The sequence below is a fragment of the Ambystoma mexicanum genome, chromosome 14 (genome assembly GCF_040938575.1).
Source record: "Ambystoma mexicanum isolate Mex_15411 chromosome 14, UKY_AmexF1_1, whole genome shotgun sequence".
Taxonomy (NCBI): Eukaryota; Metazoa; Chordata; class Amphibia; order Caudata; family Ambystomatidae; genus Ambystoma; species Ambystoma mexicanum.
The window spans coordinates 5221395-5245743 of record NC_090940.1 but is presented as its reverse complement, the minus strand read 5'-3'; the positions used below and the strand labels follow the sequence as shown (position 1 = coordinate 5245743).

Below are 24349 nucleotides of genomic sequence, written 5' to 3'. Positions count from 1 at the left end.
GGAAGGAAAGCCTGGGGCGTAAGGGAAGGAGAAACTGGAGTGTAAGGGAAGGACACCAAGGGGTGTAAAGGAAGGAAAGCCTGGGGCGTAAGGGAAGGAGAGACTGGAGTGTAAGGGAAGGACACCAAGGGGTGTAAAGGAAGGAAAGCCTGGAGCGTAAGGGAAGGAGACACTGGAGTGTAAGGGAAGGAGAGACTGGAGTGTAAGGGAAGGAAAGCCTGGAAAGTACAGGAAAGGAGAGACTGCAATGTAAGGGAAAGAGAGACTGGAGTGTAAGGGAAGGACACCAAGGGGTGTAAAGGAAGGAAAGCCTGGAGCGTAAGGGAAGGAGAGACTGGAGTGTAAGGGAAGGAGAGACTGGGGTGTAAGGGAAGGAAAGCCTGGAAAGTACAGGAAAGGAGAGACTGCAATTTAAAGGAAGGAAAGCCTGGAGCGTAAGGGAAGGAGAGACTGGAGTGTAAGGGAAGGACACCAAGGGGTGTAAAGGAAGGAAAGCCTGGAGCTTAAGGGAAGGAGAGACTGGAGTGTAAGGGAAGGACACCAAGGGGTGTAAAGGAAGGAAAGCCTGGAGCGTAAGGGAAGGAGAGACCGGAGTGTAAGGGAAGGAGAGACTGGGGTGTAAGGGAAGGAAAGCCTGGAAAGTACAGGAAAGGAGAGACTGCAATTTAAAGGAAGGAAAGCCTGGAGTGTAAGGGAAGGAGAAACTGGAGTGTAAGGGAAAGAAAGCCTGGAGTGTAAGGGAAGGAGAGACTGGAGTGTAAGGGAAGCACACAAAGTAGTGTATGGGAAGGAGAGACTGGAGTGTAAACGAAGGACAGGCAGGAGTGTTAGGGAAGAACAGATGGAGTGTAAGGGAAGGAAGGAATGGAGTGGAAGAGAAGAATAGAATGGAGAGTAAACAAAGGACAGCCTAGTGTGACAGGATGATAGCCAAGTGTAAGGGAAGTACAAACTAGAGTGTAAGGGGAGGGCAGACTGGACTGTAAGGCAAGGACAGACTGCAGTCTAATGGGATGACGCAATGAGTGTAAGGGACGGACAAATGAGTATAAAAAAGGACAGACTGGGGTGTAAGGGAAGGAAGGAATAGAGTGTAAGGGAAGGACAGAATGGAATGCCTCCTTGCTTGGTGAAAGATCCATCAGAGTATTTGGCCTATCATATACAAACTATGCCGATGACATGCAAATCCTGCTCCCTCTCACTGGCAACTACCTGGAAAACTCCACCTCCCTAAATTCCGTCTACTCAACTATCTAAACTTGGATGGCCACACACCGTCTCTGCCTAATTAATAAAAAAACTGAGTTCTCCTGGTGGCCCCCCACAGCACGAGGAGCTTGATCTCCAGTACTGCACCTCTGTCATTGAGGGCATTCCCATCTCAGCTTCACAGTCTGTGAAGACACTTGGAGTTTACCTGAATGCCACACTCTCCCTCACACGTCAAGTGAACTTCATTGCCTCATCCGCCACCAACACAACCAAGCTTATTAATGCAGCTAGACCCTTCGTATTCACGGAGAGCTGCCTTACACTTTCCCGAGCCACTATAGAAGTGAAGGACAGCCTGGAATAGACAGGGGGATGGAATGGACATTTGAGACCAGGATGTTGTGGAAATGGCAGGAAGGACACCCTGGAATGCAGGGGAGAGGCAGAATCGAAATATTAGGGAAGGACACGGTGGAAGTATACATTTGAAGTGTTGGTTAAGGGGAAGTGTGAGCTGGTCTGTGTAGTGGGGGGGGGTGTGTGTGTGTGTGCATGCGTGCGTGAGAGAGAGAGAGAGAGGCCTGTGCCTATATGAAGGAGCTCCCTTGGGTAGCATACGCTTGCATATACACAGTCGGCACAGCGCGGTAGCAGGGGCAGCACCTTGGCAGGGGGGTGCAGGACCGGCTCCCATGAAAGACCCGCCTCATGCGACCCCAGACTCTCACCTGCACTCGTTTCCTCAGGAATGCCAGGAATGTCGGCCTCTCCGCAGAGCTCATTAGTGGTGTTTGCACAATATGGCGGCTGGCTCAGGAAGGAGGGCTTGCTGGCTTTCCTTACACTTAACGCTTTGGCCATGAAGTATCCGCCCTCCTGCTGCTCTGGGGCCTCTCCAGCAGGCACTGCTGAGCAGCTGCCGGATGGGCGCCTGCCGCCTCGTGCGACTTCCGGCTCCTCGGCCGCCATCTTGACTCCACTCTTGTCGATGCTCCAGCTCCCATCCTGGCTCTCACATCTGCTGCCTCTGCCTTCATCCATGGTCCATCTGCCCTCCTGCCCTTGTGCCCTCGGTGTAGAACACGCCAGCAGCTTTGCCAGTGTCCTTGGTGAGAGCCCAGGGGAACCTTCACATCTACTGGAGGAACTTGCCGCTGACACAGGGAGGCTGGTAGTGCTGCCCTCGCTTAGCGGACTCAGGCCGCACTCATCCAGCAGGGTCTTCAGCTGCTGCTCGGACAGGCTGGGGAGACTCCCCCGCTGGAAGAGAAAAGGAAACATGTCACCAACACTAAAACCCATGTGACACACACGCCAGCATCTCCCACATGTCAAGCCACTCCCATTGCAATGCACCAAGCATGACTTCATTGGCTGCGCATAGTAAGGTGCCAAGGCACCTATTCTAATGATTATTTCTTTATTTGGTTTGGTTACATTTATAACCTTTACCAAACGAATTCAATTAAGACATATTGGTGAGAAAGACAAAGAAGAGAACAATTATATTACATCATACTATCCAGAGGATAAAAGACAAGTTCAACCTTAATCATACATAAAGCGACTTACGGAAAGAACGTAGGCTCAGGTTCATGCAATGATGAGTCTATTTCCAGATCAATTACAGTTCATTCACATCTCAATGTGGTGGATTCAGTTCCGTCGTAAAGTCAATTACTATCAATTTATCTTAATTTTAGTACAACCTTATGAGCACAATCCATCAAGATAAGATTAAAATTCACACATTATTACGTCAAAAAAGTCGAAATTACAGAGATTACATATTCTACAATACCTAAGTAACACAAACTACAATAGTTTACATACTTCAGTTAAAAACCTAACCAGAGGAATTTGGAATGATACAGAACCATTATGTAACATCTCCCACCAAAGCCGATCTAGATCAACTCTTTCAGTGTTCCTCACATATCTACTCAAAAAGCGTATTGGATCTTGTCTTAGCGCTGAACAGTCTATTAATACATGTCTCAATGTTTCTATACAGTCAGTAAGAAAAATAAATCTGCATTTGGATGACGCAGCACCCAGCCCACATCTTATGTCCTTCATCTCCCCCGGAATAAGAACACCGCATAAAGTCATTGCGTCGTCTTTGATCTGGGAACTGTACAAGGTAAGACTCAGGGCTGCCCAATATTTTATACTGAGACACCAGCTGGGGAAATAGCTTGGTGTGGGGCACATCCTGCACAGTATTTACCCCGTCGCGGGCAGGGCTACGAATAAGAAAATCCATAGTATATCCCAGTCGGCCTAAGAGGCCCATGCATTCCCCATACAGTGTAGATACAAAGCCCACCTACTGGGAACCTGACCTGGAGCGCTTCTCTAAGATTGCATATATTGTCTCCCTTTGACCTACTAAGAAGTTCCTGCAGAGAGATAGTCTTCGCCAGTCTATCAGGCTACACACAGACTGTAGGCCCAACTTGTATCACATTGTTACATATGAAACCGATCTGGGCAGACAGTAAAAGAGGGATGTCCACATTTTCGCTTCGTACTTGCCGAGTTCCAGCCTAACCCAGAGAGAGAATAGCTCCAGACCGTAACATATTTTAGGAATAATCTTAGTTCTATAAAAATGAAGCAGGGTAATTAGAGAAAACTTCCCATACTTATAGTCTACCTTTTTCATTTGGGCTATAGATTTGTTTACCTTCTATTCAAGAAATTGGCGATATTGCATCATCACATTAGACAGTTGGTTTGGGCCTGGCGCTCTAGACATACTGACTTGCTAATACGATTCTTGATCCCGAAAATGGAGAATTTGAAATCCCAAGGATGCGCAAATAATCCTTCTAATGTCCATTCAGGGATCCCCACTTCCTGTCTGGTCCCTTCATTTCGTAAACCAAAATGACCCTTCCATTTTTCTTCTGGAATCGCCATTGTCTGAGTAGAACTTTGTGAAATTTCCACAGAATTAATTAAGATCCAAAATTGTCTAGAAGACCTATCTTTAAGTGCACAACACATTAATTCACTTTCCGCCTGGTATAGCGATGCTCTTTGGCCCCTTACCCAATTTTAACATTGGTTCCTTACCTTTCTAACTTCAAGATATTTAACCTCTGAAATAAGTGTGGAATTTAAAATATCCCTCACTTTTTTACGTGTCTGCCTTTTGTGGGCTTGGATGCAGCTATCAAAAAAATGCTTGGCTTTGAGTCACAATCGCTCCCTTAACAGATTTCGTTATCAGTATCTCCACATACTCACAGAATTGATCGTGGGAGCATCGGAGTAGTTTAGTATCCAACTTACTGGTATTAAAGACAAGAAGACAGACATTCTTTAATTCCCTTACGTCTCCCTTATGCCATGTAATTCTTGTTTTGGCATTATTGACCATCAGCGGCTGACAATAAACCTCCTTCTGCCGTTTCCCGAGCATTAACGAAAACTTGGTTTCTAACATAAGATGGTCACTGCAGGCAATACTACGCAGACTATACCCAGTGACCATGTCTATCAAATGCCTCGAAAACAAAGATATAATCTATCGTTGAGGACCGGGAGCCGTCCGACCAAGTAGTTGGATTAGCAAGAGGATTCAAAAGGTCATAGGTCATTGACTAGGAACAGGACGCAGCTAAAAAAGAAGTCGTTCCAAAGCTGACCTTGTAGTTTCTTTCTGGAGCGTCCGTGGGACCCCCCAATATGAGTTTTATTATGCTCAATCACTGTGGTGAGCAGCCCCGAATCTCTATCGCCAAAAGCCCTTTTGCCCTGTCCATATGATTTCTGCATTGAAATCGCCCACAATGATTATCTGCAAGCCGGAGAAGGTCATTTGACAATCGTCTATGAATGAGTTCCATGATTGAAGAGTCTCTCCATTGAGGATTCCAATAGATGTTAATAGGCAGAATAATCAGGGAGGACATTTTGTTTTAACTCGAGCAAAAGAGCCAAGCAGAAACTCAGAGTAGTAATGGTTTTTCCTACTATCAAGTTAACACCCATCTTAATTGCAATTAGCAAGCCTCCAGAAGGCTGGCCCCTCGGTCCCTTTATAACAGGTTTAGTATGGACTGTAAAACCATCAAATACACAATAATCTGTTATCCATGTCTCTTGGATACAGAAGATTGAAAAACAGAAAAGAGTATTACAGAGTTCTGAAGAATTACACAAATGCCACGAGCCCCTTGAATTCCAAGATAGCAGCGAAAGAGGCTTTCTTTGACTAAAGGGGAGGTTTTAGAGATTGTAGTTGAGAAATTGAGCCACGCAGACTCATTGCAAGCCACCTCCATCTCACATCAGGTTCACCTCCCCCTGGAGCCCAGCGGTCTTCTTACCAGATCAAGTGTCAGGGGTCACATTTTTCTTGTCTGACAGTATTTCTCCCCAACTCAGTTCCATGGAACCCTGGACTAAAGGATAAAATGTCATATACAAGTTTCTTAAGCTGAGAGGTCTCTTTTTTCAGTAACAGTTCATGAGTGTAAGACCACGCGCACATGGTCATAGCTTTCCGGATGGGCACATGGTCATAGCTTTCCGGATTAATACAATCCACCAGCTTAATGTCTGCCAAAGAGACCAAACGCAAGCTTGGAATCTCATTGAAGAGTGCTAGAACCCGCCATCTATTAAGCAAATTAGGGCCCCCATAACCAAACAGGTAATGTATGATGACACTTGGGTTATCTGGGAAGCAGGGTTGTCTCCATGGGACCCCGTAGAGATTGCTTTCAAAAACGGATATATAGCTCCTAACAACCCCTTCCTCCCGGTGGCTCCCGCCCATCAGTGGGACCAGCCCTGATCCATCCTAACTGTCCCCCATTCTGGGGTAGGCTTACCCCACCAGTGAGGGTTATGTCACCTCGGGGCTCACCCCCCCAACTCAAGAGCCACTCCTTCTTGCTCACTTTTTCTCCAGCAAAGGAGGATGGAATATTTATGTTTTGTAACTGTACCCCCACCCATCTGGGCCGGGGGCCCCCGCATATCAGGGGTATTTGGTCGAGAAGATTGAGTACCCAAAATGTCCTTTATGGTCTTCTTGAGCAGAGATTCTAATAACATGTTGTTATTTTGAAACTCTCCCCCAGGTTTCTCTCTGTCTCGATTGGCTCCAGGGATTATACCAGGAGAAGATGTGGCAGACTCGCTATAGCCCCACTTTTGCGAAATTCGTTAACTAAGATTGACTGGAGTTGCACGTCCATAAGGGGTGCCATAGATGTAGTTGCATCCCCGACTCAGTCATCACCTCTCTACTGGGGGCCCAGCTTACACCGCAGGGGCCCACCTCCCCATTCCAGCCCTTCTTAGAGCCTGAGAGGCGGGGTTCAGCCCTGCTTAATGGTATCCCCTTTTCTAGAATTCTGGAAAATAGTACGTGATTTGGAGCGGGGTATCTCACTCGTGGGTGCGTGATTTTGTCGATTCTCATTGTGCTTATTTTCCCCTCGCATTTTACCTTTATGTTTTATAGCTTCAATCAAAGGAAGGGGGGCGTCCAGGGCCTCACCCCTACCGGATGTCTCCCTAATTATACAGCAAGCTGCAGACCCCATTCCAGATCTTGAGAGGCACTCACCTCCTCCCTCACCATATTGCTAGCCCCTCATCACTGAACCACAGGAGTCTGGGGTAATCGCATTGCTCTTTGTAGTGTTGTTGTACATCATGGCAAAGAGCACTGTGAAAGCAGCTAAGTTCCTACAGGACTTGCGTGGTCTAGTTCTTTAGCTGTGAAATGGCAAAGGCAGTGCTCTTTGTCGTGTCGTTGTACAGCACTACCCACATACATATCACACTTGGAATCCCAACTAAATAGCAGACTCGGGAAAATGAGACCCCACGAGCAGCAAGAAACAGCCCCGGCCCTTTAATTCCCTTCCATAATGTCACCTCATCTTCAAGGCAGCTTTTATATACACACGGCCCTGCACGCACAAATAGCGCTTCATATAGCGCTTAGACGGCGAGGGAGCAGCAGCACGCTGGACGAGTTGTGCAGTGGGGAAGAAGTATAATGAGGACACAGAGGGCAGGGTGCTACCCCCCGCTTGCTAAGAAGCGTTCCAGGAGGGGTCCTGAAGAGGAGGTCTCGCTGAGAAATGGAGGCAGCGTATGAGGTCTTCCTTCACTTCCTTAAAATAAATAAAGAACAATCTTCAGCATCTTTTGCAACATAATTAGAGAAGTGAAAAATGGCCTTCATTGGGACTCTGGTCCCCTTTTTTTGTCGGTAGCTTCTCCTCTTGTTGGGGAGCCTCACTCGCACCACAAGCAAGGCCACGTGACTCCCTTCACCACCCGGGTCGCACACACTCCCTCTTATAAGCAGCACGGGCAGCCTAGTCCCCAGTTCCCAGGCAGTAGTGTGATGTCACCGGCGTCTGTATGAGAGCATGTCTTAGTGGAGGTCTACGGCCTACGAGTACCCGAAGCTCTTTTTGCATCACTCTTATGCTAGCACTTACCTACTTCTTTGTATTGTATTGTAGTAGTCATTTATATAGCGCCTTTTCCCATTTCTATGGCCTCAAAGTGCTTTCTGGTAGGAACAACCTCGGAGGCCGAGGTTCAAGTATGGGAAGGTTCTAATAGGAGGCTTTGGGTGCGTGTGTGCATTTGGCCAAGATTAGAACTTAGGGGGGCTGGCTAGGCTCCAATAAATACCCCAAGAGGCTAGGCATGTCGACGGGTGGTGAGGGCGCTCACGACAGGCTGCTAGTGCAGGAGACTCGATATGTACCCAGCTTGATCCAAATTTGTCATAGGTTGTTGCTGTATGCTAGTGGTAGAGTTGTTGAGGTAAGTCTGGTGTTTCAGTGTGAAGCGGTTATGTGACCAGCTAGACTGAATTTGTTGTAGTCGTAGCTGCGTTCATGAGCGCATGAATGGATGGCTGTGCTGGCGGCCGATGTCCACCGGAGTGGTGCTTTTATACATACCATACGCTCAGATGGAGCTTATATTTGATGTTGTTGTGTCATCAAATCTTCTGTGGGAAAGGAAAAGCCAGCTACCGTTGTAGATTTCTTTTTCTATGCACTATGCACAGGCTAACCTTATTCTGCCAAGTGCAATGGGCTGGATGTCGCAGAGCTTCTGCTACACAGGGCAGGAAGGCTGCCGTAGAAACTAGGATACTGGGAATCTCTGAGCACAATCGACAGGTTACTCTTATGGTCTTACCACCTATCTTCCAAGTTCTACAAACGCTGGTGAAAAGAGTCTACTGGGTGCAATATCAAGGATACCTGCATACGACCACTGTGCGTAGCAATGGCTGACCTATGCAGTTATAAGTGCAATGCAGCGTTACCACTGTGCGTTGCAATGGCTGACCTATGCAGTTATAAGTGCAATGCAGCGTTACCACTGTGCGTTGCAATGGCTGACCTACGCAGTTATAAGTGCAATGCAGCGTTACCACTGTGCGTTGCAATGGCCGACCTACGCAGTTATAAGTGCAATGCAGCGTTACCACTGTGCATTGCAATGGCCGACCTACGCAGTTATAAGTGCAATGCAGCGTTACCACTGTGCGTTGCAATGGCCGACCTACGCAGTTATAAGTGCAACGAAGCGTTACCACTGTGCATTGCAATGGCCGACCTACGCAGTTATAAGTGCAATGGAACGTTACCACTGTGCGTAGCAATGGCCGATCTACGCAGTTATAAGTGCAACGGAGCGTTACCACTGTGCGTAGCAATGGCCGATCTACGCAGTTATAAGTGCAACGGAGCGTTACCACTGTGCGTTGCAATGGCCGACCTACGCAGTTATAAGTGCAACGGAGCGTTACCACTGTGCATTGCAAGGCTGACCTACGCAGTTATAAGTGCAATGGAACGTAACCACTGTGCGTAGCAATGGCTGACCTACGCAGTTATAAGTGCAATGCAGCGTTACCACTGTGCGTTGCAATGGCTGACCTATGCAGTTATAAGTGCAATGCAGCGTTACCACTGTGTGTTGCAATGGCTGACCTACGCAGTTATAAGTGCAATGCAGCGTTACCACTGTGTGTTGCAATGGCTAGCCTAAACAGTTATAAGTGCAATGCAGCGTTACCACTGTGTGTTGCAATGGCTAGCCTAAACAGTTATAAGTGCAATGCAGCGTTACCACTGTGTGTTGCAATGGCCGACCTACGCAGTTATAAGTGCAATGGAACGTAACCACTGTGCGTAGCAATGGCTGACCTACGCAGTTATAAGTGCAATGCAGCATTACCACTGTGCGTTGCAATGGCTGACCTATGCAGTTATAAGTGCAATGCAGCGTTACCACTGTGTGTTGCAATGGCTGACCTACGCAGTTATAAGTGCAATGGAACGTTACCACTGTGCGTTGCAATGGCCGACCTACGCAGTTATAAGTGCAACGGACCGTTACCACTGTGCATTGCAATGGCCGACATACGCATTTATAAGTGCAACGCTGCGTTACCACTGTGCGTTGCAATGGCCGACCTACGCAGTTATAAGTGCAACGGACCGTTACCACTGTGCATTGCAATGGCCGACATACGCATTTATAAGTGCAACGCAGCGTTACCACTGTGCGTTGCAATGGCTGACCTACATAAGTGCAATGGAGCGTTACCAACATGCATCTTTGAGCGTCATGGGCGGGCTAGACATGATAAGGAATATATGCTCTAAGTGTGATACGTGCCCGGTTACCCACATATCTAGGTACAGCCCCAGGACTGTCCTTGCAGCAGTTGTACGTGTGTGAGCGGGCTAATATCAAGAAACTGTCAGGTCCAGTACCAAGGCCTCAGAGCAGCGGCAAGCTGTCCGGACAACCTTTGTAAGCACGGCGAGAGCAATCTTCATACAACTTCTTTGGAGAGATCACACAGAGTAAAATTACTGGGCAGGAGGTGATGTAAGGCAGAACCTCCCGGTCAAATGAAGAAACACCCAGGTAGCACTGCTTACAAAGCACATGTGGAGACACCCACCCGCGTGGCGGGCAACCAGATGTCGCTGCTGCTGTCTTAGATCTGGTGGAATGTGCATGTCGTCTCTCAGGAACAGGACGACCCTGCGGGGGGTATGTCTTAGAAACGCCCAATAGAATCCATCTGGCAGCAGTGGCCGTGGCCACCTTGACACCAAGTGAAACACCACAAGGAGTCACAAAAAGACTAGTTTACGGAAAAAGTTGCGTCATGTCCAAATAAGTTCTGGTCCCATCCAAGGTATGCGCAGCCTCTTCTGGTAGAGAAAGCAGGTAAACACATGTCCTGATTCATACGGAACTTAGACAGGACTTTAGGAATGAAGAAAGGAGGGTCTTAGAAGAGTGTTCACAGCTCCTTACAAGAGAGAGCCTGCAACTCATGCTCTTGGCAGAAGTAACACGGACCCAAAATCACTCTCCCAGGAGGGGAGGTCAAGGACGCAGGAAGCCATTAGCTCAAAAGGCTTCCAAGTGAGGAAAACTAGAACCACATTCAAGCCCAGGAGGCAGAGGATTCCGAACACAGGGACGAAGGTGAAGCAAACCCCAAAGTGAAGCTTCCGGCATCAAGCAGCAAAGGGGAACACGGCTGCAACTGACGATGATATGGACATGAAACGCCCCTGGTGCCAGGGCTGGCCGAAGAAGACAACTGTCTAGGAGGCTTTGGAATTGCAATCCAGACCCATCTGGGGGAAGCAAATCCATTTGCAAAATCCATTTGCTTTTGGTTTGTTTCCAGGACGCACATGTACTCTGCATGTTAGACCCTGAAATCCCCCAATGACCGTAGCCTAGCTCGGCAGGTAGCGGGGGTTGGGGACGAGGGGGGGTGGGGGCATCGTCTCTTCAACCAGAGAAGGTCCTGCTTCATGACATGGTCCAGGGAACCTCCGTCGGGCAACAGGAGAGGATTGGAGCACTAGAAGAGGCTGCCGGTTCCGACCAATAGAACCCGGACCACTCCCCACTGTGAATGAAAGCTCTGAATCAGAGTGGCCGCGGGAAGGGTGCAGAGGAGCCAGCTGGACCAAACTAGCAGAAAGGTGCCCCCCCCCCCCCACGCAAGGCCGACCTTCCCCCACACACGAGGACACTCCCCTGGCCTGAAGAGCCCTCCCAGGGCTTGGGACTGAGTCGCAGACCTAGAAAGATGGAGAACGATGAGGCTGCTTATTAGAGTCAATGGAACTCATTAACCACAGAAATATGAGGTATATAAATCTAGTGCACAGGCTGCACTATATTTAGAATGTGTGACTGTTAGGGAGAATTCTCTGTTTAGGCTGAATTTCCTAACCTAGTGAGTCCCCCAGCAGCTTTGCTGGATTTCTGGAGTTTGTTTTTGTCCATCCTGCCAAGAGTGAGACTCTTTTTCTCCCACTCTTGGACATGAATGTGGTTAATTCCTGTGAATGTCAATGTGTTCCATGGGCTATGGGGTCTTTTACTCCATAGGGTCTCATGTGTTTTACTATGTGTGTTACACCGCACCCTCCGTGCCGTAACACTGGGGCGTCCTAGAGGATCCCCCCACAGACTCCATACCCTGGGACTGACTACTGTCTCCCAGGGCATGTAAAGTCACCATTGGCTTTACTAGACCTACATTTACTAACAGAACTAGTAAAAACCATCCTATTGTGGACATACTAGTAGGGGTAATTCGATTACCCCTGGGTCTGTTATTCAAGGGGGCACTGTCCCGTCCCCCCTCGTCGAGTTTTGGCTGGTGGCAGTGGAAACTACTTGTTATATTCGACCCTGGATATAATTCTATGGGATTCTTCCCATTGTTGGAGGCTAATACTTTTTTCCGTTAGTCTCTAACATACCGCCGGTTTATTTGTCTTAAATAAATCTACCGGTCGGTATTTTCTGCCAGAACTCGTTTTTTAAAATGGCGTCTGTGTTCGCCTCCGTAACTCCGAACCAAAGGTTGAGCTCTTTGTTCCACTTTTGGCGGGCTTCTGCACAGAAGCTCTCCAAAGTGGTGCCATTCTGTCTGGATACCACAGGGGGTGTGGGAGGGGGTTTAGGCACCCTGGACTGAGTTGCCTTGCCAACTCAAGTCACACTCTGTTGTGATTGGCCCAAGTGGTGAGCCACCCCGCTCACCACTTAGCGTGTTTTAATTGACAGCTAGGCTGAATGAATGGGGGTTTCCTGCATAAAAGCAGGGCTTTTGGGACTGGATCTTCAGAAGTCGCCACATGACCTAAGAATCCAACGAGGGTAAAGCTGAGCCGACCTGCAACGACGACACCTCCGGTGGAGCCCTGCTGAACCGTCTCACCACTTCCCAACGACAGAGGAGATCTCCCGGCTGGAGAGTCTTCTTCCCCAGACTGGTGGGAACAACCAGTCCCTTTGCTTTTTCTTCGCTTCCAGGGCGTAGTGGTCGAATTGCCCGTGCTGAGCACCCCGGCAACCGGATAGCCACTAGCTCGTACCACGACCAAAAGGTGGTGCCTTGTGACGGAGCACTCCGCGGCTGGTCTCTTCCCAGGTGGTGCAACGATCTTCAACTTTCCTTCGACAACGAGATCATCTCATCTCTTGGCAAAGCCCCGACTTGCATCCACCACCAGGAACAACTGCCCCCGCCAGAGCTGTCTCTCCACATACAAGGTACCGTGTCCGCCTGGCTTCCCTTGTGACGGTTAGCGTGCGGTGTCTTAATCCTTGCCTCTCCATTGGGTCGCCTCCAAGCCTTCTTAACTTTCTGTTCTGAACTGGTCCAATCTTTCAGTGAGAATTTGCAACAAAGACTCGAATTGCATTTCCACTGTGATACTTTTGGGACATAGCGCCTTGCCTCTCTCCGAGTGGGCCTGGCCTCTGAACTTTGTGATCAACGGTAGATCCTGCCTTACTTGCCTTGCATTGTTTCGTAAAAGTGTTGGTACCGATTTGGTTTCATACCCTGCCTTTTCTCTCCCGTTCTAACGAATATTAGAGTGCCATCTAGGTTAAAGCACTCACCTCTGTCTGCAAATAAATGGGTCCGTTGAACCTAGACTTGTCGAACTATTGTTGGAGGAGTGAGATACTTATAGTAATTGTAATTGAAGTTGTTTGCCGTATTAGTGCCAGTGTGTTTTTCATAGATGTGTTCGTATAAATAAATAACTATATATCTTTACACCCAAGCTCTGTTCCGTGTCTGCTTGTTCTACTGTGTAAATTGCCCTATTTTGTATACTCCACATACTGCCTAACTCTTCTTGAGGGAAGTCTGACTGCTCAGCCACAGCTACCAAGTGAATCTGTGTGGTACAGACTGCTACCAAGTGGGTTTACTGCCAAACACCTGTAGGCCTAAATCTTTTGCAGTGGTCCCAGAGGGAACTGCACAGGTTTCCGCTTAACACGGACGGGTGGGGGTCCCATCCCAAAGAACCACACTGAGTTTCAACGAAAAGTCCAATCGTCTTTATTAAAAAAAAAAAGAAACAGTGAGAATGGCAGGTGATCTCAGGTTCAAAGGCTTTCCGGGTTCTTTGGGGTTGGCTCTACGGCGGGCCCTTTCCTCTCTCGTCTTCCCTGGGCCTGGGTCCCGCCTCCCACCCCCAGATGTCCCTACTGGGTTGTTAGTAACTCAGCGATGGGTAGCCCCCATCTGTCTTTCACTTCTCTACAGCTGAGGTGTTTACCCCAAGACCGTGGCTGTCTGTCTCCCTAGGGACCTTCCAGCTTTCCCTCTCCTGTCCCCGCTTAGTAGTCTCAGGAAATGGGGGAATGGTGCCTTCTCTCGCCCTGCCTCACTCTCACTTCTTTCAGACCCTCTCGCTCCTGACCCCTCGCTCTGCTGGTCCTTTACACTGTCCTCCGACCACCACATCACTGTCCCTCCAAACTCTCACTCCACCTTCCTACCCTTCGATCTTACTTCCTTTCTCCTTCCTCTTCCTTTTACCACTTGTATTCGTAACCTGTTCTATCCCTCCCTCCTTTTCCCTCCACCTTCTCTCTCTACTCCACTGCCTCCTGTTGTGCCTCCCACTCTACCTCTCCTACTCTCCTTACCCTGCTACTAGCACCACCTCTCTTCTACCACTGTGCTCATCAAGGGATATTGTGCCCTTCTGACTCACACTCTACCTCTCCTACTCTCCTTACCCTGCTACTAGCACCACCGCTCTTGGTGCCCTGCTCAACCCTCTATTTCTGACTCCCACTCTACCTCTCCTACTCTCCTTACCCTGCTACTAGCACCACCTCTCTTGGTGCCCTGCTCACCCCTCTATTTCTGACTCCCACTCTACCTCTCCTACTCTCCTTACCCTGCTACTAGCACCACCTCTCTTGGTGCCCTGCTCACCCCTCTATTTCTGACTCCCACTCTACCTCTCCTACTCTCCTTACCCTGCTACTAGCACCACCGCTCTTGGTGCCCCGCTCACCCCTCTATTTCTGACTCCAACTCTACCTCTCCTACTCTCCTTACCCTGCTACTAGCACCACCTCTCTTGGTGCCCCGCTCACCCCTCTATTTCTGACTCCCACTCTACCTCTCCTACTCTCCTTGCCCTGCTACTAGCACCACCTCTCTTGGTGCCCTGCTCACCCCTCTATTTCTGACTCCCACTCTACCTCTCCTACTCTCCCTGCCCTGCTACTAGCACCACCTCTCTTGGTGCCCTGCTCACCCCTCTATTTCTGACTCCCACTCTACCTCTCCTACTCTCCTTGCCCTGCTACTAGCACCACCTCTCTTGGTGCCCTGCTCACCCCTCTATTTCTGACTCCCACTCTACCTCTCCTACTCTCCTTGCCCTGCTACTAGCACCACCTCTCTTGGTGCCCTGCTCACCCCTCTATTTCTGACTCCCACTCTACCTCTCCTACTCTCCTTGCCCTGCTACTAGCACCACCTCTCTTGGTGCCCTGCTCACCCCTCTATTTCTGACTCCCACTCTACCTCTCCTACTCTCCTTGCCCTGCTACTAGCACCACCTCTCTTGGTGCCCTGCTCACCCCTCTATTTTTGACTCCCACTCTACCTCTCCTACTCTCCTTACCCTGCAACTAGACCCACCTCTCTTGGTGCCCTGCTCATCCCTCTATTTCTGACTCCCACTCTACCTCTCCTACTCTCCTTACCCTGCTACAAGCACCACCTCTCTTGGTGCCCCGCTCACCCCTCTATTTCTGACTCCCACTCTACCTCTCCTACTCTCCTTACCCTGCTACTAGCACCACCTCTCTTGGTGCCCTGCTCACCCCTCTATTTCTGACTCCCACTCTACCTCTCCTACTCTCCTTACCCTGCTACTAGCACCACCTCTCTTGGTGCCCTGCTCACACCTCTATTTCTGACTCCCACTCTACCTCTCCTACTATCTTTACCCTGCTACAAGCACCACCTCTCTTGGTGCCCTGCTCACCCCTCTATTTCTGACTCCCACTCTACCTCTCCTAGTCTCCTTACCCTGCTACTAGCACCACCTCTCTTGGTGCCCTGCTCACCCCTCTATTTCTAACTACCATTCTACCTCTCCTAGTCTCCTTACCCTGCTACTAGCACCACCTCCCTTCGTGCCCCGCTCACCCCTCTATTTCTGACTCCCACTCCACCAGTTCTGTCCTTCTCTTACTACTCCCGCCACCTAACTCCCAACTACTACTACCCACTCTGCCACTACCTCTGCTCCACTCCACTACACCTACTATTACTCTCGTACTCCCACTCTTGTAAGGACTGGTGAAGGTGTTGTGGGGTTGGTGTGCTGTGGAAGGAGGCACGATATCTGGGCCAACAAGCGGTGGCATTGTCAGCGAGGAGGAGCAGCTTTTCTGAGGAGGAACTACATTTCCCATCAAGGCCGGTGGCAGCCATGTGATGGGACACTCAAGAGAGAGAGAGGCTGCCGGGTCGGCATGTGCCGCTTGCTGGTGATTACGGATGTATGCTGGCACGGGTTGAAAGAGGGAGCAGCTGAGGGTGCAGGTTTGAAGCGTGGGGGCGGCAAGCACGAGAGGGGGTCAGAGGGGCGTGCCTTCCTTTCCTGCGCAAGGCACGCCTCACGTGCAGGTTTGAGGCGTGGGGTCGCCACGCATCCACAAGAAGTTCTGAGGGGCGTTGGAGTCTGCGGCTTGATGTACATCACGCTACCAAGTTCGCCTGAGGGTACCCCAGTCAGTCCCTTGGGCCAAAGATATGTAATTGTGGGCACTCTCTGTTCGTAACAGCAGTGTTGGTTGGTAACGGTGCGGAGCCAAACCATGCGATGCACAAGGGAACTATGGCTACGCCAATACAAGGAAGGCTACAGAGATGGGCATGTCCTACGTACCGCTAAAAACTCTTTTCCTGCTTTCATGTTGCCCACAGTGGTATATGTATTTGTTTTGCTGATGTCAGGGTTCACAGAGCCCATTACATGTGCTTATGTTTGTGCTATTGTCTGGCGACCATCAATGTATGAGCGTGTGTTGGTCAGGAGGACAGAAGACACAGGTTTTCAGATTAGTGGTTCTTGATGAAAGGAAGAGCTAGCAGTTTGGGCACTACTCCAGGTGTTATCTGGGCATTCTATGATTGAAGGAGCTGAAGGGTAGGCACATTACTTGTTTTCCTATGATATGTGTGTTCCTATTCTCCCCCTTCCCATCCATTTACGTTTCCTTACCCTCCTTCTGGTGTTCCTAACCTCCCCCTACCTGTTCACAACTTCTCCCTAACCCTCTTCCCCCCACTGGCTGCCACGCAGTGACCCGTTACTGAGAATCAGGAACCTGTACCAACCTAGGGTGGAGGGTCGACTTCCATTTGGCATCCGTGGTCAGGGTGAAGTTGTGTTAGTTCTGTATTTGACCTGACACTCTTCTCTCGCTCACACAAACACTCCACAGACCCCCCTCTCACCAATACGTTCTGCATTGCGTTCTGCTTTCGCCTCTTCTGGTCTTGGACATCCTTTTCCACTGCCTGTCCTCACCCAACCAACCCACCCTTGCACACTCACACCTCCTTAAATACCCCACCCCTCCCAGGATTGGCTACTCACCCTGTCCAATCACTTACCTGTCTCAAAGGGTTATGGCAGGGGGAGTGCTATAGGAGGCTTCAAAAAGGGCTTGTAAGCCCACCCCCTTTTCTGGAAGCATCTCTGGCAAAGAAAGTGAAAGAGTTTCTGAGGAACTGGAATCCCTGTGTTATAAGGCCTTCAGACGGGCCTTTCAATCGCAATGTCTCCGGGAATCTGGTGGGAGGCTCATTAATAAGACCCCCTTTTCTGAATGGCGTGTAGATCCCTGGAGACTTTGCTGCACCCGCTCTCGCGTGGCCGGTGGTAGGCTCTCGCTGTGACATGCTGCCGCGTGGCGGCTTCCGGCTGCGGCTTTCCCCTGTCAGTGATCATCATCACAGGTAAGGTGAGGAGGTGGTCTGTACACATTCACGCGGGCACCAGTGCATGTTTGGGGTGGACCCCCCCCTTCTCTGACACGGACTGTAAGCAGACCTTGTCACAAAAGGCGCCGTCTACTTATACCCAAAGATGGCCTGCTCCTTTCCAGAGCAAATGATTGGCTGGCCAGCCCCCTTGCATACATTAGCGCCAGGAGCCCCCCTCCCCCCGCAGTGGTAGAGCAGTGATTTATTCTGCTGTGTTAAGACAGAATCAGGAATGACCCGTCAAGCATTGCTGTTGCGAGCGGGCACAGGGCAGTGTCTGGCAGGGTGTGCACTGAAAAACACACACCTGCCACGAGCACATTCAAATGCCCTTTGGGAATAGTGTTATAGGGTATGGAGCAGGGTGAAATGGTGTCCAATTGCGCTGGGACCTAAAGTTTGGAGATGCCGGGGCCGATGCCTGGCGAGTGGCTTCTGCTAAACCCTAAACCATGGAACATGTAAGACATCTCTGTAGCACCTGCTCTTCGCGTAAACCAAGTGACCATTGAACCACTAGAATAGGACTATTCTGAGTGCACAAATACCCGGCCCACAGCGGTCTAACAGGGGATTCACTACATGTGCTAAGCACGCACGCAGCACTTGCAATAATGTAAGATCACTCGTGGATTAGATATTACAAGAGAGGCCACGCACTAATATAGTGCAACAATATGGATTGCATGTATATGACAATGGGGTAACCAAGCAGTATGTTCATATGTTTACTTTGTTTCCTTTACACCCCCCCCCCCCCCGCTACTCCCCACCACCCAGCTGACTCCCATCAATACTTTGATTTTCCCTTGCACTGGCAGGGCAGTCACTAGCAAGTATTTATAATGATACGTTCTTCATGTCTGCTTTTCTATCTTTATGTATGGGGATGGAACAGCCCTGAGGAAGACATTTCAGTCGAAACACCTGTTGGCTGTCCAACTAGAACTGATAGGGAATTAACCTATGCATGCAGAATAGTATTATGTCATGAACAGATTTGGTAACACCATCATACACTTTCATTAGAATTAACCAATCATTTTCAGGCATAGCGCGAAGAGCTGGTGGTACAGATATCTTACCGTTTTTTTGAAGAGGGTTCATTTTTTTGCCCACAAGGGGATGTCATGACTTGCGTAAAGCCATTTTTAGTTTGGGCTATAAGCCAAACCTATTGTACATATAGGGAGACATGGTATATATATGAGGAGGGACAAAAAGACTGTAGGTGTTTGGCTATTTGCCTACCCATTGCGTGCCCATGGCCATGCTAATCCCTTAGGCCAGTCCCACACAGTTCCCGACCCTCCCCACCCAAAACACCTCCTCACGGGATCTCTTTCTGCTCCCTTTAATCAAGCTTTACCATCAAACGTTGTGCTCAAAGCATCTGCCAATGTTTTTTCAAAGCAGTGGACTCAAAGTTAATGACTTATTTGGAGTTGTAAACTCGCTACTGGTGGAATAAAAATCTCTTAACCAGGTCTGCCTACAGCCCCTCGATTTACAAGCACTCTGTGTGTCCATCACTGAAGTCCTGTTAAAAACCAGCATTGGCAACGCATCATTGTGCACCTGCTACCATCAATGGCCAGTTGATAGCACTCCTGCGGTGGCTGGCAAGGCCTTGCCCACGCCTACACAACAGCCCACACTGTTGGCATTGCCAGTGCTTGTTCTGGCTGGCTGCTCGGTGATTTGCGTGCGTGTGGGTGGCATTCTCGGGATCTGGGGTCGCGTGCGACAGCAGTGAAATTTCCCGGCTTACTTTGCGATAATGACCGCGTGTGGCAGCAGGGTCCAGCAGGGTCCCTGCAATCCTCATTTCTCCAGCTTTCCTGCCCGATGCTGCAAGTGGCACTTGTTCATTTATTTTAACTATTAAACCCCACTCTTTAAGACGTTAGATCGCGGCTTAATCCAGTAGATCTGGGTGGAGGGGCTAACGTGTGCCAGGCGGTGACCTTTGATCTAAACAGCTGGGTGGTGTTGTGGGAGTTCACCAGAGATAGGAGGAAGAGGGTATTTGAAACCCTAGAGGTGCCCATTTCGGTCTGAAGTTTGGCCATTACCTGCAAAGCCCACTTATAGAGGCCCGGAACCTGCCTGAACCTGCAGGAACGCACACTACCTCCGAAGGGTTAAGGCGGCTCCGCCCCTTCCACACCCTCACACAGTGCATGGTCACCTGAAGGGAGGCTCAGTTCCTTCCACACCCTCACACAGTGCACCGTCACCTGAAGGGTTAGGGAGGCTCAGTTCCTTCCACACCTTCACACAGTGCAGCGTCACCTGAAGGGGTAGGGAGGCTCGTCCCTTCCACACCCTCACACGGTGCACCGTCACCTGAAGGGTTAGGGAGGCTCGTCCTTCCGCTCCATCACACGGTGCACCGTCACCTGAAGGGTTAGGGAGGCTCAGCTCCTTCCACACCCTCACACAGTGCAGCGTCACCTGAAGGGTTAGGGAGGCTCAGTTCCTTCCACACCCTCACACAGTGCAGCGTCACCTGAAGGGTTAGGGAGGCTCAGTTCCTTCCACACCCTCACACAGTGCACTGTCACCTGAAGGGTTAGGGAGGCTCGTCCCTTCCACAGTGCACAGTCACCTGAAGGGCTAGGGAGGCTCGTCCCTTACACTCCACACCCTCACACAGTGCACCGTCACCTGAAGGGTTAGGGAGGCTCAGTTCCTTCCACACCCTCACACAGTGCACCGTCACCTGAAGGGTTAAGGAGGCTCAGTTCCTTCCACACCCTCACACAGTGCACCGTCACCTGAAGGGTTAGGGAGGCTCAGTTCCTTCCACACCCTCACACAGTGCACCAACACCTGAAGGGTTAGGGAGGCTCAGTTCCTTCCACACCCTCACACAGTGCACCGTCACCTGAAGGGTTAGGGAGGCTCAGTTCCTTCCACACCCTCACACAGTGCACCGTCACCAGAAGGGTTAGGGAGGCTCTGTTCCTTCCACACCCTCACACAGTGCACCGTCACCTGAAGGGTTAGGGAGGCTCAGTTCCTTCCACACCCTCACACAGTGCACCGTCACCTGAAGGGTTAGGGAGGCTCAGTTCGTTCCACACCCTCACACAGTGCACCGTCACCTGAAGGGTTAGGGAGGCTCAGTTCCTACCACACCCTCACACAGTCCACCGTCACCTGAAGGGTTAGGGAGGCTCAGTTGCTTCCACACCCTCACACAGTGCACCGTCACCTGAAGGGTTAAGGAGGCTCAGTTCCTTCCACACCCTCACACAGTGCACCGTCACCTGAAGGGTTAGGGAGGCTCAGTTCCTTCCACACCCTCACACAGTGCACCAACACCTGAAGGGTTAGGGAGGCTCAGTTCCTTCCACACCCTCACACAGTGCACCGTCACCTGAAGGGTTAGGGAGGCTCAGTTCCTTCCACACCCTCACACAGTGCACCGTCACCAGAAGGGTTAGGGAGGCTCAGTTCCTTCCACACCCTCACACAGTGCACCGTCACCTGAAGGGTTAGGGAGGCTCAGTTCCTTCCACACCCTCACACAGTGCACCGTCACCTGAAGGGTTAGGGAGGCTCAGTTCCTTCCACACCCTCACACAGTGCACCGTCAACTGAAGGGTTAGAGAGGCTCAGTTCCTTCCACACTCTCACACAGTGCACCGTCACCTGAAGGGTTAGGGAGGCTCAGTTCCTTCCACACTCTCACACAGTGCACCGTCACCTGAAGGGTTAGGGAGGCTCAGTTCCTTCCACACCCTCACACAGTGCACCGTCAACTGAAGGGTTAGAGAGGCTCAGTTCCTTCCACACCCTCACACAGTGCACCGTCACCTGAAGGGTTAGGGAGGCTCAGTTCTTTCCACACCCTCACACAGTGCACCGTCACCTGAAGGGTTAGGGAGGCTCGTCCCTTCCACACCCTCACACAGTGCACCGTCACCTGAAGGGTTAGGGAGACTCAGTTCCTACCACACCCTCACACAGTGCACCCTCACCTGAAGGGTTAGGGAGGCTCGTCCCTTCCACACCTTCACGCAGTGCACCGTCACCAGAAGGGTTAGGGAGGCTCGTCCTTACGCTCCATCACATGGTGCACCGTCACCTGAAGGGTTAGGGAGGCTCAGCTCCTTCCACACCCTCACACAGTGCAGCATCACCTGAAGGGTTAGAGAGGCGCAGTCTCTTCCACTCCCTCACACAGTCCACAGTCACCTGAAGGGTTAGGGAGGCTCGCCTTTCCACTCCCACACACAGTCCACAGTCACCTGAAGGGTTAGGGAGGCTCGTCCCTTCCACACCCTCACACAGTCCACAGTCACCTGAAGGGTTAGGAAGGCTCGTCCCTTCCACACCCTCACACAGTCCACAGTCACCTGAAGGGTTAGGGAGGCTCGTCCCTTCCACATCCTCACACAGTGCACCGCCACCTGAAGGGTTAGAGAGGCTCGTCCCTTCCACACCCTCACACAGTGCACCACCACATGAAGGGTTACGGAGGCTCGTCTCTTCCACACCCTCACACAGTGCACCATCACCTGAAGGGTTAGGGAGGCTCAGTTCCTTCCACACCCTCACACAGTGCACCGTTAGTGCACCAATACCTGAAGGGTTAGGGAGGCTCGTCCCTTCCGCACCATCACACCGTGCACCTTCACCTGAAGGGTTAGGGAGGCTCATCACTTCCGCACCCTCACACAGTCCACAGTCACCTGAAGGTTTAGGGAGGCTCATCCCTTCCACACCCTAACACAGTCCAGCATCACCTAAAGGGTTAGGGAGGCTTGTCCCTTCCGCACCCTCACACAGTGCACCACCACCTGAAGGGTTAGGGAGGCTCGTCCCTTCCGCACCTTCACACAGTGCACCACCACCTGAAGGGTTAGGGAGGCTCGTCCCTTCCGCACCCTCACACAGTCCACAGTCACCTGAAAGGTCAGGGAGGCTCGTCCCTTCCACACCCTCACACAGTCCACAGTCACCTGAAGAGTTAGGGAGGCTCGTCCCTTCCACACCCTCACACAGTGCACCGTCACCTGAAGGGTTAGGGAGGCCTGTCCCATCCACACCTTCACACAGTCCACAGTCACCTGAAGGGTTAGGGAGGCTTGTCCCGTCCACACCCTCACACAGTGCACCGCCACCTGAAGGGTTGGAGAGGCTCAGTGCCTTCCGCACCCTTACACAGTCCACAGTCATCTGAAGGGTTAGGGAGGCTCGTCCCTTCCACGCCCTCACACAGTGCACTGTCACCTGAAGGGTTAGGGAGGCTCTGTTCCTTCTACACCCTCACATAGTGCACCGCCACCTGAAGAGTTAGAGAGGCTCGTCCCTTCCACACCCTCACACAGTGCACCGCCACCTGAAGGGTTACGGAGGCTCGTCCTTTCCACACCCTGAAACAGTGCACCGTCACCTGAAGGGCTAGGGAGGCTCAGTTCCTTCCACACCCTCACACAGTGCACCATTAGTGCACAATCACCTGAAGGGTTAGGGAGGCTCGTCCCTTCCGCCCCCTCACACAGTCCACAGTCACCTGAAGGGTTAAGGAGGCTCGTCCCTTCCACACCCTAACACAGTGCACCCCCACCTGAAGGGTTAGGGAGGCTCGTCCCTTCCGCACCCTCACACAGTGCACCACCACCACCTGAAGGGTTAGGGAGGCTCGTCCCTTCCCCACCTTCACACAGTGCACCCTCACCTGAAGGGTTAGGGAGGCTCGTCCCTTCCACACCCTCACACAGTCCACAGTCACCTGAAGGGTTAGGGAGGCTCGCCCCTTCCACACCCTAGCACAGTGCACCCCCACCTGAAGGGCTAGGGAGGCTCGTCCCTTCCGCACCCTCACACAGTGCACCACCACCTGAAGGGTTAGGGAGGCTCGTCCCTTCCGCACCCTCACACAGTGCATCCTCACCTGAAGGGTTAGGGAGGCTCGTCCCTTCCGCACCCTCACACAGTGCACCCTCACCTGAAGGGTTACGGAGGCTCGTCCCTTCCACACCCTCACACAGTGCAGCGTCATCTGAAGGGCTAGGGAGGCTCGTCCCTTCCGCACCCTAACACAGTGCACCCCCACCTGAAGGGTTAGGGAGGCCTGTCCCTTCCACACCCTCACACAGTGCACCGTCACCTGAAGGGTTAGGGAGGCTCGTCCCTTCCACACTCCCACAAAGTCCACAGTCACCTCAAGGGTTAGGGAGGCTCGTCCCTTCCACAACCTCACACAGTGCACCGTCACCTGAAGGGTTAGGGAGGCTCGTCCCTTCCACACCCTCACACAGTGCACCGCCACCTGAAGGGTTACAGAGGATCGTCCCTTCCACACCCTCACACAGTGCACCGCCACCTGAAGGGTTACGGAGGCTCGTCCTTTCCACACCCTCAAACAGTGCACCATCACCTGAAGGGTTGGGGAGGCTCAGTTCCTTCCACACCCTCACACAGTGCACCATTAGTGCACAATCACCTGAAGGGTTAGGGAGGCTCGTCCCTTCCGCACCCTCACACAGTGCACCACCACCTGAAGGGTTAGGGAGGCTCCTCCCTTCCGCACCCACAGAGTGCAGAGGCTCGTCCCTTCCACACCCTCACACAGTGCACCCCCACCTGAAGGGTTAGGGAGGCTCGTCCCTTCCGCACCCTCACACAGTCACCTGAAAGGTCAGGGAAGCTCGTCCCTTCCGCACCCTCACACAGTCCACAGTCACCTGAAGGGTTAGGGAGGCTCGTCCCTTCCGCACCCTCACACGGTGCACC

General features: G+C 51.3%; 1 protein-coding gene across 1 annotated transcript in view; it reads right to left on the bottom strand.

The window, feature by feature from the left end:
* FSIP1 (fibrous sheath interacting protein 1) overlaps nucleotides 1–24349 on the bottom strand; it is an 855458-nt gene that overhangs the window by 49574 nt on the left and 781535 nt on the right. Inside the window, exon 10 of the mRNA XM_069638397.1 lies at nucleotides 1944–2475. Coding sequence (XP_069494498.1) covers nucleotides 1944–2475 — 532 coding nt within the window. The remainder of the gene's footprint in view (nucleotides 1–1943; nucleotides 2476–24349) is intronic.